The sequence below is a fragment of the Monodelphis domestica genome, chromosome 5 (genome assembly GCF_027887165.1).
Source record: "Monodelphis domestica isolate mMonDom1 chromosome 5, mMonDom1.pri, whole genome shotgun sequence".
NCBI classification, from domain to species: Eukaryota; Metazoa; Chordata; class Mammalia; order Didelphimorphia; family Didelphidae; genus Monodelphis; species Monodelphis domestica.
Window position 1 is genome coordinate 98,562,585 of NC_077231.1, and position 17,769 is coordinate 98,580,353.

The 17,769-nt window shown below is 38.5% G+C and overlaps 1 protein-coding gene across 41 annotated transcripts in view; it reads right to left on the minus strand.

Annotated features, from left to right (window-relative positions):
* The window catches only part of RBFOX2 (RNA binding fox-1 homolog 2), a 344,250-nt gene that overhangs the window by 123,037 nt on the left and 203,444 nt on the right, over window positions 1–17,769 (minus strand). Inside the window, exon 1 of one of the 41 annotated variants that reach the window (XM_016425848.2) lies at window positions 7,193–7,810. The exons of the other annotated variants lie outside the window; for them this stretch is intronic. Within the exon in view, the coding sequence (XP_016281334.1) occupies window positions 7,193–7,237 (45 nt within the window). The 5' untranslated portion in view covers window positions 7,238–7,810. Of the gene's footprint in view, window positions 1–7,192; window positions 7,811–17,769 lie in introns of those variants that run through there. 41 annotated transcript variants of the gene reach the window in all.

A 17,769-nucleotide genomic window follows, 5' to 3' on the forward strand; every position in this document is an offset into this window, starting at 1 on the left:
AATCTTCACGCACAAGTGTCTTTGTGCACAAAACTCCACAAAGACAATCGTCATCCTCAGTTACTGAGAGACTACTACTACTACTACATGTCTCATCTAGATTAGATTAAGACATCTGCTGATCTCACCTTGCTGCAATGATTTGATAACATCTCCAGATTCAAGCTTCACAGGACCTTTTGATATCATGGGAGAAAGAGTCCACATAAATATGAAAAGGTGAGCTATTTGTTGTACAAGGGTGCCATACCTACAGCTAGATATCATTCATAAAGAGTAAGTAGTTAAGAGGCTGTTGTGGTTCAACACCTTCAATATGGAAGGTACACATAGATGATCATGGATTTAAGGCTAAGAAGAACAATGATAGGCTTAAATTGCCTCCCTAGAAAAGACCATATTTTATGTCCATTGTTCTAGACATTACTAATGGTGGAATGTTTACAATGAAGTACAACTTTCAAGTGGTCACCAAATATTATAGTAGTCTCACTTTGACAGAGTCTATTTTCCATGTATTTGTAGTTTGTGAATAAGCCATAAGTGAGGAACTGCATCAGAGGCTTGTGACAACCAACAAAGGGAATATATATTTAGCAGGCCTTCCAAGAGCTTGTTTAATAATGGTCAAAAAGATAAATTGACCTTAATTTCCACTAAGTCTTTTAGGTCTACCTCTGGCTCCTCAATTAATATGCTATTTTATTAGCAATGCTTATTGATTTTTTCCTTGACATAATGAATGCTTAAGGACATAAACATGTAACTTGTCTATATTAGGAGGAATCTCTGATGTTTATGGTAATATCATGTGATATCTTTCATTAAGAGAGATGGGCACAGGCATATATTGTGTTGGTAACCTTCTTTGCTGGTAATTCATTCACCACTGAGAAGCATCTAAGTTAATAATTATGTCTCATTTCTGTGAGCTCTTCTAATGCCCGAGACCAATTCCCATTTTTCTTTGAAGTTTTGTATATGGTTGCTTTGCTCTCACTCTCCCCTACTACATCTGGGTCTTGTTCTTGCTTGTCTCCATAGAAATTTTCTAAGGCTAGGTGTTTCTTTTGCTGTTTGTTCTTTTTCCCAGCTTTTTTATGCCTATGGACTGGGAATTCCAAAAACTGTTGATTCTGTCTCTTCTGCTAATGGCTTTCAAGACTTAACATACTTTGAGCTATTTTGCACTGGGGTTAACCACAGGCAATTTTAGGGCCAAGTGCTACAGACTTCAGCAGTCTCACTATGGGCTGGTACTAGCACTTAGGGATGAGTATGGGGTGTTCTGCTGTTGGGTTAGCAGGACCTGGCACAGTAAGTGAGAAGTGATCAGGCCACACTCCTCTTTGTGCAGTTTTACTTCCAGTTCTCCCTTATCCCTTATCAATGAAAATTGATCCTCTGTCTACCTTTCGAGTTGTTTTCCACAGGAGAGCCCCCTCACTCCATCTCATTGTTGGTTCTGTGACTTCAGCTATTTTATGGCTGGTTGGTTTTTATTTAAAGGTTGGTTTGAGAGGATTCTCAGGGCAGTTCTAGCTTTTGCTGTTACTAAGCCACCAGGTTGACTCTGTCACTCTATGCTTCCATGTTTACAGACACAGTTAAGTTCCTTGATAAAAGTAATGTGGCTCATTGTATTAAGGATTTGCAAACTTTCTATTTCTCATTTGATACTGCAAACTTTCTTTTAATTTTTTTTGTTGTGTATGACTTTTTGCAACATATGGAAAACCAAAATCATATCATAATCACAAGCATGTTTGCCTGTAAAAATCTTTATCTTGTCCAAGGACCAGATGAGGAGACATCTCCTCCATGAAGTCTCTCCTTTATACCCTAAGTTGACATGAGACGATCCTTCTGCAAATGTTTTCATTTTTTTGATGTCTCTTTTGCACTATTTCTTCATGTACATGTTAAGTTCTTCCTATTAGATTATAATCTACTCAAGTACAGGGATTTTATAATTTATTTATCCCTGACAACTAGCATGATACACACAATAGGTATATAATAAAGGTTTGCTGAAGAAAATTAAAATGATTGTTACTTCTGTACATCTTAGATCTCCTAATGAGCTAAACTATAAGCTTCTCAAGAATAGCAAGTATTCCAATGTTTTCCAAGGTTCCAGTGATCCTCTGTATTCAACGAATACTCAATAATGCTGGCTGAATTTAACTGAATAGAACATGAATTCAAATATCCTTATACATTTTTCCTGGGTCTCCACTTGTTATCAAACATAGCTCACTAATATTTACTTGGGATGGGGAAAGAAAGTCAGTCTCAGGTTTAATAAAGCCTCAACTTCCTGATGAATGACATGTGGAGATGAAGCATCATACCTTAAAGCAGTTGTGCATCACATCACTTTTTAGCCCAGTCTGACTTGACTTCCCTCCCATTCACCAATTAGCAAGAGCTGCTATTGTTAGATAAGAATCTTGGAATGGAGGGCACAGCTTCCTCATATGAAGGACTATCTCACATTGTCACAGATAGCCATGTAGAGATCAATATGAAATATATAATATATAATATATGTTCCTATATAATAAAAACTGGCTAATATAAAAGCTCTTCACACCATTCTGCCTTACTCTAAACTCTATCTCAAGGTAATAACAGGTTGCACAACATGGGTATTAAATATCTACCCAGAAGCATATTCAGCACCACATCACCTTACCATACTTGGCCTCAAGTTGGCATTAATATATGGGAAGTCAAATTATAGCAACCCCTATCATTTCCATAGCTTTTCTTCCCTAAATTGGAGTTCTACCATTCAGAATGCCTTCTAGAAAAAAAAAGAGAGTAGAATAAAATAAAAACAGCTTTAATACCTTTTGGATACCAAACAGTGCTCTAAAAAGCAATCCTCTGATATCTTGTTATTGTCATAGGGAGCGAGTTCAATTCACTTCAATACTCTTCCCTTTAATTCAACAAAGTGTGAAAAAACTAAAGACAAAGAACTAAAAAAGTAGAATTTCTAACGAGAAGCAACAGATTTTTAACCTGGCATCCATGAATATTGACAGACAGACAAACAGACACAGAGATAGATAACCATATTTCAATATAACTAGTCTCCTTTGTAATCCTATGTATTTTTATGGTATGCACTGGTGTCAAGAGATTTCACCAACTTGCCTGGCAAAAGGGACCCAGGACCCAAATAGTTTAACAAAAATCTGACAGTGCAATTTCATTCTGTTGATAAAGAAATTAAGACCCAGAAAAGGAAAGGCCTTGCAGGTAATAATTAGCCAAGATTCAAAAGCAGAACTTCTACATCCAAATTCAAGATTCTTTCTGCTCTAGTCCATTGCCTCTATTACACTCAACATTAAAATATGATTGTAGTGCTTAATCACTGAGTGCTATTAGGACTGACTAAACCATGAGGAAAGGGATCCCAAATCTCTATGAAAGGAAAGAAAAGGTTTCTTTATAAAGGGAGTGTTATTAAAAAACTGAGCAATAGATTGATAAATAACAAATTAAATAAATCAACAGCAAATAACAAACAACCCATTATTTACCTGTCTTGCTCCTAGCACACCACACCTCCAGCTCAACAGAGTAGGAAATTAAAAGAACAGATTAGTCCCTAGTACAGCCTAAACCAGCTTCCCACAGAGCCACCAAGAGTAGCTTTGATTCTCTGAATTGTAGTATAAATACGGAACCAGGCTGACCCCCAAAGGCACAACTGGTTTTATGCAAGGTATTATCCTTCCAACGAAAGCATAATTCTCCAGAAGCCCATTTCTCTCAGTTTCCCTACTAAATATCTTAGATGGTCCCCCTTTTCTCATTCCCTCCCTCCACTATTTACAGGCCCTTCTAGACCTTCTCTATCTCCACTCCCAATGCAAGCATAATCTCATCCTATTCCTGCATTTAGCTAAAAAAGTAAAGGAATATAAGTCATATTAATTTAACTAAAATTTATTAAGTGCCTAATTTATACAGGGCACTGTTTTAAGGGGTGGCAAAGATGAAATTGGGCTTTAAGTGATTAGGGTAAGAGCTTAATACTACTCCATCAGGGCATAACACCTGTATCTTAACGAGTCCCTTAGCAGAAGATTATTTGGAAGACATGATTTTGGCTTTTCCTCAAATTATACCTGCTAGACACCTAGAAAGCTGTTCTACCTACATTGAAAAAGCTGGAGCACAGTGGGATGAAAAACAACAATGACAACACTGGGTTTGGAGTCAGGAGACCTGGAACTGGATCCCAGTTTTGCTGCTTCCAACCTACAACCTGTGGTACCTGGGCAAACTGATCTCCCTAGTCTTCAGGATGCAGGAGGAACTCCTACATGTCTCCTGTCTCTGGACCTATGACCCAGAGTCACTCAGGGAACCCACAATTCAGCACCATGCCTGGGACAGGCTAAGTGCTTAATAAGTGCTAGAAAACTGACTTCATCATCTTCTTATCCTTGATTTCTGCTGCATAAGAATGCTAGCCATCTCTAAAACAGCTGCTTTATAGGGCTAGGGTTAGGCAGATGCATTGGGAAAACTATAGGCCTGGGAACCATAACAGAAAATACAGATAGTTTTGTCAATACAGGATCAGATGGAGTAAGTTCACTTTATTTTGAGGACAATTAAATAAGGAGAGGTAATAATGCCAACATCTCTGCTAACATAATACAACACTTAAAGGCTAGCAAAGATGTTTACATCCATTCTGAGACCTTTGGAAGAAGGTACTATTATTGTCCCCATCTGACAATGGGCTGGTAGTACAGCTCTGGGGGGAAAGCTCAGCACACATGAATGCCAATCTTGGCTTTGCCCACTGCCTGGGTGACCTTGGCCAACTTGTCTACTTTCAGTGTTCTCAACTGAAGTTAAAGGATAGGACTGGACAATGGCCTATAATATTCTTTAGGCTCTAAACCCATTATCTTTTTATCTTTTAAGTCTCTCAGGGTGAACTCCCTTGAGAGCAAGGCCAGTCCTCTGCATTTCTTTGTATTCTCAATGCTTAAAAGCATGAGGTCTAGCACATAGTAAGTGCTTGATAAATGCTAGATGGAAAAGATGACTGAAAAGGAAATAATAATAACAAGAGCTAATATTTATATAGTATTTTAAGGCTAGTAAAGATCCTACCATATAGCATGAAGTTTGATCCTCAACAACCCTGTGAGAGAGAGCACATGATTGTCTCCACAATTGTCTCCATTCTAATAACCCCTGTGGTACTAATCTCCCAAGGTTGTTGTAATGATCAAATAAGATAACACATGTAAAACCTTATATAAACACCAGCTAATATTCCTTCTAATGTGCCTTTCAGGCCCAGACCCTATGAGGAAGTTTTCCTGGGTTATTTTTTAATACAAAAATAATAATAGCAGCATCTGTTTCAAAAACTTCTTTTCCTCTTGATTGATTATCAGCTGTTTGGTTCTTTCTAAACTGAAGAGTCCTCCTCCTACTTCCCTGGTGCTCAGGGTACTTTCATAGCTTTACAAAAGTCTCTCAGTCTTGAGTAGCTACAGGCAGCAGAGGTGGTAGTAGAAAGAGTCTTTGAGGGGGCAGTTAGGTGACTCATGGGGTTTGAGGAGGTGGAGATAGGTGAGATAGAGATGAGAAAGATGAGAGAGAAAGGGAAGGAGAGAAAGATGAGCAAGGAAGAGGAGAAAGACAGACAGACACCGAGAGACCTTATGCCCTGGTGTCAAGATGTGGCTTCAGATCTTGGCAAGGACAACTCTAGCTGTGTATAGGATCACACATTTGCCACAGAGGGTCAACAAATTTACTGACCTTCTCAAAGGTTCAGTTTCCTACTCTGTAAAATGTAGATAAAAAGACTTGTATTAACTACTTTACAGAGCTATAAGTAGTTAATATATCTACTTTAGCATATCTTAAAGTATTATGTGAATGTTACTATTACCACATGTGGCAATGGAAATAATAAAAGGTAAATTATATTCCCAGACAACTCCAAATCTCCCCTATATCTGGCAAAGTATATACCATATTTTAGCTTATTCATGCTAATTGAAAAATACAGTTATTATAAAATATAAAATTATTTATTAGCCTGTACCAAGAGAAAAACATCCAGGCTTATATCACTCCAACTCAATATTCCTCTGTCCCCAACTTTTTACCCCATGACCAGCCTTGCTCTTGGGGATCGAATAGACTGATAAGGGAAAGGCAGGCCCTGGATTAGTATGTCCACAAATTAATCCATATACAGATAGTGAAAAAGATCTAATCTAAATATTGTTCCCCTTTCCCTTCCCCAGTAACACTCTAGAAAAACTAAATGATTAAAGCTTCATTTCCATTTGCCCCATATGTCCTCAGAAGGTGATGCCATTAGTGAAGTAGCATCTCATTAGTGAAAGGCAAGAGGAAAGAGGAAAATCATGGGTCTGGAACAATCTAAAATCAGGAAAACCTTTGCTCTTTGAGTGTTCTATTTTATTTTGTATTTTTCACGCAATAAAAATTTAAGAACTGGGAGAAAATATATAATCTAATCCCTTCGTTTTACAAGATGAACAACCTGCCTTGTCTCTAGACAAAGCTGGAACTCAAACCCAGGTCTTCTGACTCTTAGGCAAGAGTCTACTACCTCACAGCAGCCACCCTTATTTAAATGCAAACAAAGATCATATAGCAACTAGTTTGAGATTAATTAACCAACTTGGACTCAATTTAGATTGTTATAGATAAATAATTTAGTTTCTTCTCATCCAATTGCAAACCTGTATAAAATGCCCTTATAGATATGGAGAGGGTGCCCTCTACTGAAAGTTACTTTTATGAGCACACCTTTTTCCATCCAATACCATGCCTAAAGCAATAAACCCTATATTCTATAATGTGGTGGTTTGGTTTTTTCCCCACCCACATGCTCAGTTATATCACATTAAAAAATATAGGAATCTCTATGAAGTCTCTGAAGTTCTAGAGTTAAATGCCAAGTCCCCTACAAGAGGCCCCTGAGTGATAAAACTCAAACTCTGCTAAAGGAGTCAGCAAAGAATCTCTGGAGATCTGTGGTCTACACCAGGCCAAGAGTGAGTCTGGAAGTATTTCAACCCTCCATAAAACCTGCAATGTAGGTTGAAGAATATTGATAAAAGACATGGAGAAATTATTAACTTGTAACCCTTACTTTGCTTACCTGGACAACTGGATATTGATAATCCATACAATATACACCATACATAGCAAAAAAAATTTCTTCAGATAAAAGACCAAACAGAAAGAATTAGAAGCTTCAATTTTTCGTCTTGCTTGTTCTGTATATCCTGTACAGAAGAACAGTTGGTTCAGACCAAAAAATAATTGGTTCAGACCCCCAGGCTACTCCGGCAGAAAGTGTAACTCAACTGAAGACCTGGTGGTGGGTGGTTTTAGGCCAGGCCACTCTACCCAAAAGAATCCAGCACTGTCCAGAAGAAAGATGTTCAGAAGATCAAAAAACTCCCACCAAGTTATAATTTTATAGAGGGAAAAATGACTGTCTACAATTTGAAAAAGTTGAGCATGAAGGCCCCGGGACGACACGCAGGCTCCTGGTAACAGCAGCCCGAAATAGCAGGAGGCAAACAGCATCCAGGAGCCAGGATGGCCTCTATGCTCTGGGCCTTAGGTGCGTCAGAGGGAATGCTCCCAATCCTGGACAGGGAGGGAGATGGGTTTATTTCTCTATTCCTCCTTGGGAACTCATAGCCCCTTGTCCTTCTTAGTGTCCAAGTCAGAGACAGGTGCTGGGATTAACAGGGCAAAGCCCTTTTGCCATGCAAAGGAAAGGGAGGAAAAAGAAGTCACAGTGACACATGCAGTAAGGGATCTCTCTCATGACATTGTATGTGCTTGGATCATTTAACACCTCTCTCACTCTGTTTTAGCCCAGGCAGAGAGACAGCTGACAGGATCAGCACAACAGGGGGAGGAAGGCAGCCCCAACTCAGGGGCAACATGAAGCCTTTGGGAGGCCTCCAGATATGCAGTGTGTCCTCTCACAGCTGTCCTAGTCAAACAGAAGGATTAACTCTGGTTGCCTGCAAAAAGAGGGGGTAGAGAAATCTTTTCAGAAAGGGCAGTTGCTATTCCCCTTTTAGGACCTGCTGTATTCACCCACCACCATATACAAACACACATATGCACACATTCCTATAATAGATATTAGAGCTATAACAAACATAGACAGGTGCTGAGTTGGTCTGATTGAGAGTGGCAGGTTCAAGGATTGGTTTTTGGTGTCCTGGAGCCCATAACTGTAACTGGAGAACCACTAAGCAATTCTTAGAAGATAGAACACAGAATGAACAGAAAGACAGAATAAATGCTTAGTACAACATACTAGCCCAAACTATTAATCCTAAGAATTGACCTAATTAGTGCAAGAATTCAAATGACCCTCAGAAATGCTGGCCTCCCTTACTCTTAGAAGAATAACAGGAATGTTAAACCACTGACTAGCCGCCTTTGAACAAGATGAAGGTGTGAAGATCAAATGGAGATAGCCAAGGGTGAGGGGGCTCTCATTCCCCCTCCTTCTGCTGAGGGGTCCCTTGGGAAAGGGGAGAATTCTTTTTCCTCCCTTGGCCACAGTGATTTCTTATTTTAGAGCTATTCCATTCAGAACTCGTTTCTTTTAGTTACAATGGTGTTAGCCATTAAAGTGGTAACTTTGACCAATCTTTTAGATAAAGCATTTGAGTTGTTTAATCAATTCTAACACCAGAGAAAGCACCTGGAGAAGAGAAGACGCTAACTTATTCTGTGATCAGACTATTGTTGCGAGTCTATGTGTGTGCCTAGTTAGAGAGAATACAGCAATGGGGAGATACAGAGTTGCCAAGTCCTAAACTGAATACTCAGCTTTGTTACTGTTTTATCTTGGGCACACTACTTTAATAATTAACATTATATTTACTGAGTGCCAGGCACAATTATTTCATGCTATTTTCACAAGTCTGGGAGATATAGGTGTTACTATTATTATACAATTGAGGAAACTGAGGCAGCCATTAAGTAACTAGCACAGGATCAGAAAGCTGGTAAATATCTGAGGCTTAGGTCTTCCAGACCCCAGGTCCAGCATTCCATAAATGCACTGTGGGGCCCCTTTTGTTGCCCCTAACCTAGTGAGCTTCATTTTCTTCATATGTAAAATGTGGATAATCATGTTTGCCCAGCCTGTCTTACAGAGTTGTTTGAAGAATTCAATTTGGGGGGTGGGGGGGGGGGGGAGGGAGAGAAAGTCTTCCCAAGTTATGAAAACTTAAAAACATGGCTATTGGCTTAGGAAATGAGTTAGCAAGTTCAGAAAGATTTACCCCCGGCATGGTTGCAGGAGGACAAATCAAACCCAACATATTCAAAACAGAACCTACTATCTCTATTCCCAAACTCATCCAAAGTTCCTTATTTCTGCCAAGAGAAATAATATTCTTCCTTGTCATTCATATTCGAAACATTGGTGTCACTTTCAACTCCTCACTCCCACTCAGTCCACAACCAGTTGTCTAATCTTGGCACTTTTACCTTCAGATTTCTCCATTCACAGAGCCACCACCCTCATTAGCTACTAATGGTACACCTGTCTTAAATCTCTCAGGGTTTGTCTCCATCTCTTTACCATAAACTCCAGTAGCCCCCTACTTTGCTTGAGATCAAAGATGAACATTTAAAGTTCACCAAATTGGCCCCTTCCTACCTCACCAGTTTTCTTAAACACTACATCCTTCCATGTCCTCAGCCATAATGACTAGTCTACTGTCTGTCACACACAATGCCCCCTATGCATGAGACGTACTCCTGAAATCCTTCCAAACTCAGCTTTACATGAAAGCCCTTCCTGATGCCCTCAGCTTGCCAGTGCATCCAACACTCAACAAATGACCATGTATTTATTTAGTATGTGTTATATTTATACCTTCATGTGGATGGAGTCTATCTCATCCTTGAGGGTTTCTGCCTCTGTATGCCCAGCATGGGGAGCTTCTTAAGAAGGAGGCCTGTCTTTTATTCTTCTTTGTATCCTCAGTTTTGGGCATAATATCTAGTGCTTAATTACTGCTTACTGACTTACTGCCTCTGAATTGGTGAATAGAGTCTAAACTCAATCTGCCAATCAATAGGCTTTTATTAAGCACCACACTTTGGGGGTGAGGGTGGGGTGAGAACTAAAGCATTAAGAAGTTTATATGGGGCTACAGAGGGGCCTGGAGTGAAGGCAGATTCCTGATGAACCTGAGGAATCATGGAAAAGCCCTGGAGCTGAGCTTTGAAGAGCCAGAAATCAGGAGGCAGGCATTCCAGCCAGGGCAATAGGCTGTGTCAAAATGCACAGATGTCAAAGATGAAATGTCATATTTGGGGAACCCCAAGGAGCCCAGTTCAGCTAGAGCACAAAGTAGTATATAATCACCCTGCAGAGCCAGACTGGAGCCAGGTTGGGAAGGGACTGAAATGTCCCCAAAGTGGCACTTGTACTTAATCTTAAAGGCAACAAGAAACAATAAACATTTCTTAGACTGGAGACAGATGTAGTCAGGTGTGCACTTAAACCAACACAAACAAAAATTATTTCTCTCTCCATGTAAATTCACAAGTACTACAAAAAGATAAAATGACAGCACAACTTTAATAATTGAAAAGGGATGACTGTAAAAAGTAATGTTTTATTCTTTTACTTGGGAAGTAATTTCCAACAGAGATTTTGATCCTGCCCCCCATATCCCTACCTTCAACACTGCTAGTACTAATAGACCCTTGGTTCCACCCCTCCCAGTAATCATCACAGTTTTGAGCTGGGAAATACCAGAGAGAAGTGAATCCAATCCCCTCATTTTATGAATGAGACAACAAAGAAAAAAACATTAACTACATTATAAAAGTGAATATGGTCAATATGGTCAGTAAATTGTGCACAGCTTTTAACCTGGTAGGTAGCACCACTAATTGGCTTATATTTCAAAGAGATAAAAGAATGAGGAAAAGGAAAAGAATTGGTAAGTACAAAAATATTTTTGTGTCAGCTAAGCAAACAACAGGAAACAAAGGAAGTTCCCATTAATTGGAGAACAGCTCTAACAAACTACAGTATTAATTGAATATTAATTATTGTGGCATAAGAATGATGAAATGAAAGATTAAGAGAAAGCTGGGAAAACGTGTATAAACTAATAATGCACAGTGAAATGAGAACCAGGAGAACAATTAAATAATAACTATAACATTTTCAAGAAAAATAATTTTGAAAGACCTAAAAACTCTGATAAATGCAATGTCCACAAATGATTCCAAAGAACTAATGATGATGCCTGCTGTCTACCTCCTAACAGAGGGATTAAGATTAGTCAGGGGAAAAAAGACCTACTTTTTGGACCTGGTCAATATGTTGATTTGCTTTTTTGACTACCCTTATTTTTTAAGAAAGAAAGTATTTAAATTTGGGAAAGGAGATTTGGAATTTGGTGGAAGAGGCTAGTAACAATTTTTTTTTAAATGGGGGAAAAGAATAAAAGGCCAACTGTATAACAGGATCCCCCCCCTCTCTTTTTCTGTCACTTAGAAATATTCATTTAATGAATTAGCAAAGTATGAAAAGACAATTAATTTTCCTTAAATCTGGGAGATTCTGGGGGCAGCTGGGTAGCTCAGTGGATTGAGAGCTAGCCCTAGAGACGGGAGGTCCTAGGTTCAAATCTGGCCTCAGCCACTTCCTAGCTGTGTGACCCTGGGCAAGTCACTTGACCCCCATTGCCTAGCCCTTACCACTCTTCTGCCTTGGAGCCAATACACAGTATTGACTCCAAGATGGAAAGTAAGGGTTTAAAAAAAAAAATCTGGGAGATTCTTATACCAGTTATATCAGTCAAATCCAATATCCAATAACCATTTCTTATATGCTGGGCACTGTACTAGGGATACAATTAAGACAATCTCTGCCCTCAAGGAATTTACAATTTAAAGGGGAGAGGGGAATCAGGCATGTGGGATGAAGGTTCTTTGGAGTTGAAACCAGGCAGGGTAGCAGATATAATGTGGAATGAGAATAAAATCAATGACTAGTGACAATATTAAAGATGGTAGTACTGGAGGGGTCCAAGGAGTGGGGGCACAGTGAATGAGATATAACAAATAGAAGTAACCAGATTACATTCAGAGGGACAAATTAAGCTGCCAATCTAACATAGTGAGGGACTGCTACAGTTGGATATATTAATGTACTGCTCTCAATGGACCTGTTTCCTGATGGTTTTATAAGTCATACAAGCTCTGCTAGGCATCCTGGGAGAGTATGAGTGTCCACCAGGTGATGTTCTTTGCTGGCCTCACAGCTATGCTAAACAATATGCTGTTGATTCTCTATCTCCCCTAGTTTCATGGCTGAAAACTTTCCTCTGCTACCAGCTTCTGAGTTTCATCTCTTCAGGTCACCTGATGGCCATCTTGAATTCCTGATAACTGCAAGCTAGAAAATCTCTCCCTGATAAGGACAGGAGCAATGCAATAAACATCCCTCCCAGCTAAGGAATAGAAAACCAGAGTTTCTCAGCATAAAACTAGATACGATTTAAAAAATCTGAATGTACTTTTTTCCAGCTAAAATATTCCATACATCCTAACCCCAAGCTTCTAACTTGAGGTTATAATGTCCTAGTAACTACCATTTAATTATCTTAATGAAATCTTCTGCCCCAAACTCATGTCAGAGGGTTCCTAAAGGGGGAAAAAAGTCCAGAATGCTTTATAGGTATCTAAGTAATAATTTCATCCTGTTCCCCTATGGGAACCTGAAACAATTAAGTGTTTTTTTAAAGTACACAGAGGAGGGAGGAAGAGAGAGCTGATGGCAGAGGGAAAGGAAGCAGAGTGGTGACCTCCTGTTGATAAGCTCCTCTAAATTCATCTAGAAAATGCTTTAGACTGAATCTTGATGGGGAAGTCATGAAAAAAATCACAAAGAGTCCTTTTTCCAGCACAACTCAATATAGGGAGTCAGACAAAAAAAAGGTCTGTGGTCAGGCCAGGAACATGCTGTTTTGTGGAGCACTCCAACACCCCAAGAGAGGATATGCAACCACAACTTTAGGAGTCCCCAGGCCCATGATGGAAGACCTCCAGACCGTATAATGGGACACTGAAATGCTGACAGGTGGGAGCTGGCATCTTGGATGCTCATTATCCAGTAAAAAGGGAACCTGCATGCAGCAGTGGAATTTAGGCCCTGAACAGTCCATAGCTCAGACTTTAGGAGCAAAGCAGAGTCTGATGTCCAACTATAGAGCTTAGCTGAGGGGGGGGGTGGGGGGGGAGTTGGGGGAGAGTCTAGCAGCATCTGATGCTGGCAGAGTGGGAGATGAACACACAAATTAGATCAGTTAGAGGTGCCTAGCCTGTCCCTAAGAACCTTGAATAGGAATAAGATAGCAGCAACAGATCTTTCCTCTAGAAAAGTGGCAGAGACCAGTACTGACAGGCACTCTGGAAGTAGGCTGAAAGGAACCCCATCATAATGAAGAAAAAATACTCCAAAACATTTCTGAGCAATGCCTCAGAGAAAAACAGAGCTTGGGCACCAACTCAACTAGAATTCCTTGAAGAGAGGAAGTAAGCATTTAAAATGGTTTTTGAATGAATTGAATGAGAGCATGTAAGGGAAAAAAAGAGAAAGTAAACAAGAGCTACAGAAGAAAGAACTAGAAAAGGTAATTTAACAGCTTGGCATAAAAAGTACAAAACTTTGCCCAAGCAACAAATTCCCTGAAAATGTGAATGAACCAAATGAAAGGCAATGGCTTCATGAGGCAAGAATAAATAATGAAGTTGAAAGTCTGGGGAAAAAATTGAAAAAAATGTAAGGTATATCTCATAGCAAAAACAAATAACCTAGAAAACAGACTGAAGAGAAGAAATTTGAGAATCATTGGACTATCTAAATGCCATGATCTTCTCCTACCCACTCCAGAATGAAAACTCCCAGGTCCATCAATAGCTGAAATTACAAAACTTCCACATCAAAGAAAAAAATACTACAAGCAGAGAGAAAGAAATAATACAAATGCCAAGAAGTCACACACAATTTTGCAGCCACAACCATAAAGGAAAAGAGTACCTAGAATAGATTCCAAAAGCCAAAGAATATGTCTTGGCTTATAGTCAAAAATAATTTAGTCAAAAAAAAATGAGTATAGAGGAAAATTCAGAGGGGAAATGGTCTTTCTTGATGAAAAGAAGAGAACTGAAAAAAAAACCTCCGAAGTTCAAACACAAAAGTGTAAAGGGTATATATAAAAATCAAAACACAAAAAGGTAAACATGAATGAACAATGATAAAGAACTAAAAAGGATAACCTGCTTACAGTCAAATAAAGGGAGAAGAAACACATATCCTTGATGAATTCTATAATCAAGGGTAACAGGAGCCAAATTAGACAAGGCCTGAGATATTATAACTGGATCTTAAGAAAAAAACAAAGGAAGAAGGCAACCAGCAACCAAGTCTAGAGATGGGAACACCTTCATTCAAACCTGGTCTTGGAGACTTCCTAGAGGTGTGACCCTAGGCAAGTCACTTAAACCTCATTGCCTAGCCCTTACTGATCTTCAGCCTTGGAATCAATAGACAGCATTGATTCTAGTATGGAAGGTAAGAGTTTTTTTAAAAGAAGGAAAGGTGGGAGAAGGAGAAATATATGAAGGAGTAAGGGAAAATAGTTTAAAGAAAATGGGCTTACACGATGAGAGTGCACAAATAGACATCTAAACAAACAAGGAAGACCAGAGCCAAGAAGATATTGCAATAAAGGCATAGACCTGCCTGAGTTCTCCCAAATTACCCTCCAAATAACTTTAAAATAATGCCTCAAAATGAATTCTAGAGAGGAAGAACTAGCAATAAGATTGGACAAAATTTTTCAGTCCAAGACAATATAGAAACTAGATAGGAAAGCACTGTTTTTCTGGGGTGAAAGTGAGGCACAATCCAGTAAAGGGGTGTCCTGGCAAGTTTACCACACCCCTGCAAACCAACATAGGCATTGGGGAATAACTGAGTAAGAGGCTAGCAATTTCCAGAGCTCTCAGACTACAGACAATAGGGGATCACACAACTATTTTACAGGATTATATAAACTAGGTTACAGGACCCCTTTGCTGGCACTGGGTTGCATTTCCTATATTGGAAGCTAATATGAAGGTCCAGGTCATAGTTCCATGGTAAGGAGGAGGAGGAACACTAGCATACTAGAGCTTCTTCAGAGAATTTGGGAAGAATTGTTATAGTTGTTCACATTGCAAAGCACAAGCCAGGAGAGCAGTGACCACACCATTCCTTAGATCATACCAACTTGGATGAATAGAAAATTTACAGATCTCCCCAAAACTAGCTCTGAAACCAGCAGCAAGAAACACTTGAAGCTTGGGACACATGCCCCCTCTAGTCTGAGAGCAAAGCCCAACTTCAACATAAAGTTAAAAGTCATGAAAGAGACTGTGAAATGAGCAAATAAAAAAAGAATCAAACCATAAGGTGTCACTATGGTGATAAGGAAGATCAAAATAAACTCAGAAGAGGGCTACATGCAAAGCTTCAAATGAAAATATTAAGAGGTTTTAGGCAGCAAAAGAATTCCTAAAAGAGCTCAAAAAGGATTTAAAAAATCAAATATTACAGGTAGCATAAAAATTAGGAAAAGGAACATGAGTGAAACAAAAAGTCACAAAAAAATTCTACATCTTGAGAAAACATAAAAATTTTTGAAAAAGACATACCAAAATTCACTGAAGAAAAAATTGCTTAAAAAGTAAAACTGCCCAAATAGAAAAGGAAATATAACAGCTCACTGAAGAAAATAATTCCTTAAAAATTAGAATTCAGCAAGTGAAAACTACTGATTCTATGAAACATCAAGAAATAATAAAAGTAAAAATTTTAAAAGAAAAAGTGAAATATTTTATTGGAAAACCAACTAACCTGAAAAAAATGGAACAAGGAAAGATAATAAAAGAATTACTGGATTAAAAATTGTTAATAAGCATATGAAGAAATGTTCTAAATCTCTTTATAATCAGAGAAATGTAAATGAAAACGACTCTGAGGTACTACCTCACACCTAGCAGATTGGCTAACATGACAGCAAAGGAAAGCCCTCCAATTGGGGAATGGCTGAACAAATTGTGGTATCTGTTGGTGATGGAATACTATTGTGCTCAATGGAATAATACAATTGAGGAATTCCATGTGAACTGGAACCACCTCCAAGAAGTGATGCAGAGTGAAAGGAGCAGAACCAGGAAAACGTTGTACACAGAGACTGATACACTGTGGCACAATCGAATGTAATGGACTTCTCTACTAGCAGCAATGCAATGATCCAGGACAATTCTGAGGGACTTATGAGAAAGATGCTATCCACATTCAGAGGAAGAACTGTGGGAACAGAAACACAGAAGAAAAACAACTACTTGATCACATGGGTCGAGGGGATATGACTGGGGATGTAGACTCTAAATGATCACCCTAGGGCAGATATAAATAATATAGAAATAGGTCCTGATTAATGACACATGTAAAAGCCAGTGGACCTGCATGTTGGCTATGGGAGAGGGTAGGGGGAGGGTAGGAAAAGAACATGAATCTTGTAACCATGGAAAAATATTCTAAATTAATTAATTACACAAAATTTTCCAGGGGGGGAGGGGAGAGAGAAAGAATTACTGAATTACCTAAAAGTGATGATCAAAAAAAGAACCTTTCAGGAATTATCAAGGAAAACTTCCCTGATGTCCTATAACCAATGTGTCAAATAGAAATTGAAAAAATCTACCCAATGCCTCCTGAAAGAGATCCCAAAATGAAAAGTCTTAAGGAATATTATATAACCAAATTCCAGAGCTCCCAAGTCAAGGAGAAAATACTCTAGTCATAAATAAACAATTCCTAAGGCCAGATGGATTCACAAGTGAATTCTACCAAACATTTTTTTAAATTCCAAAACTATGTAAGTTATGGAGAAAAGGGGGAAAGGAGTCCTACCAAATTCCTTTTACAACACAAGTATGGTGTGACATCTAAACAAGGAAGATTGAAATCAGAAAAAGAAAACTACAGATCAGTTTCCCTAATGAATATTGATGCAAAAGATTTTAATGAAAAAAAAATACTAGCAAAGAGATGACAACAAGATATCATAAAGATCATGCACTATGTTTAGGTGGGATTCACAACAGGAATGCAGGGATGATTCAATATTAGGAAAACTATCAACATAATAGACTAAATAAATAACTAAACCAACAAAAATTATATTACCTCAATAGATGTTTAAAAATTTTTTGACAAAACACAACACTCATTCCTATTAAAAATACTGGAGTATAGGAATAAATGAAACTCCTTAAAATGATAAATAGCATATACCTAAATTCATTAGCAAGTATTATCTATAATGGTGACAAGCTTTCCAATAAGATCAGGGATGAAGTAAGGATGCCCATTATCATCACACTTATTCATTATTGTACTAGAAATGCTAGTAATAGCAATAAGAGAAAAAGAAGTTAAAGGAATTAGCATAAGCAATGCAGATGATATGATGCTATACTTCGGGGAGTCCCAGAGAATCAACTAAAAAAATAGTCAAAATAATAATTTCAGAAAAGGTTGCAGGATATAAAATAAATCCACATAAATCATCAGCATCATTGCTATACATTACCAATAAAGTCCAGTAGCAAGAG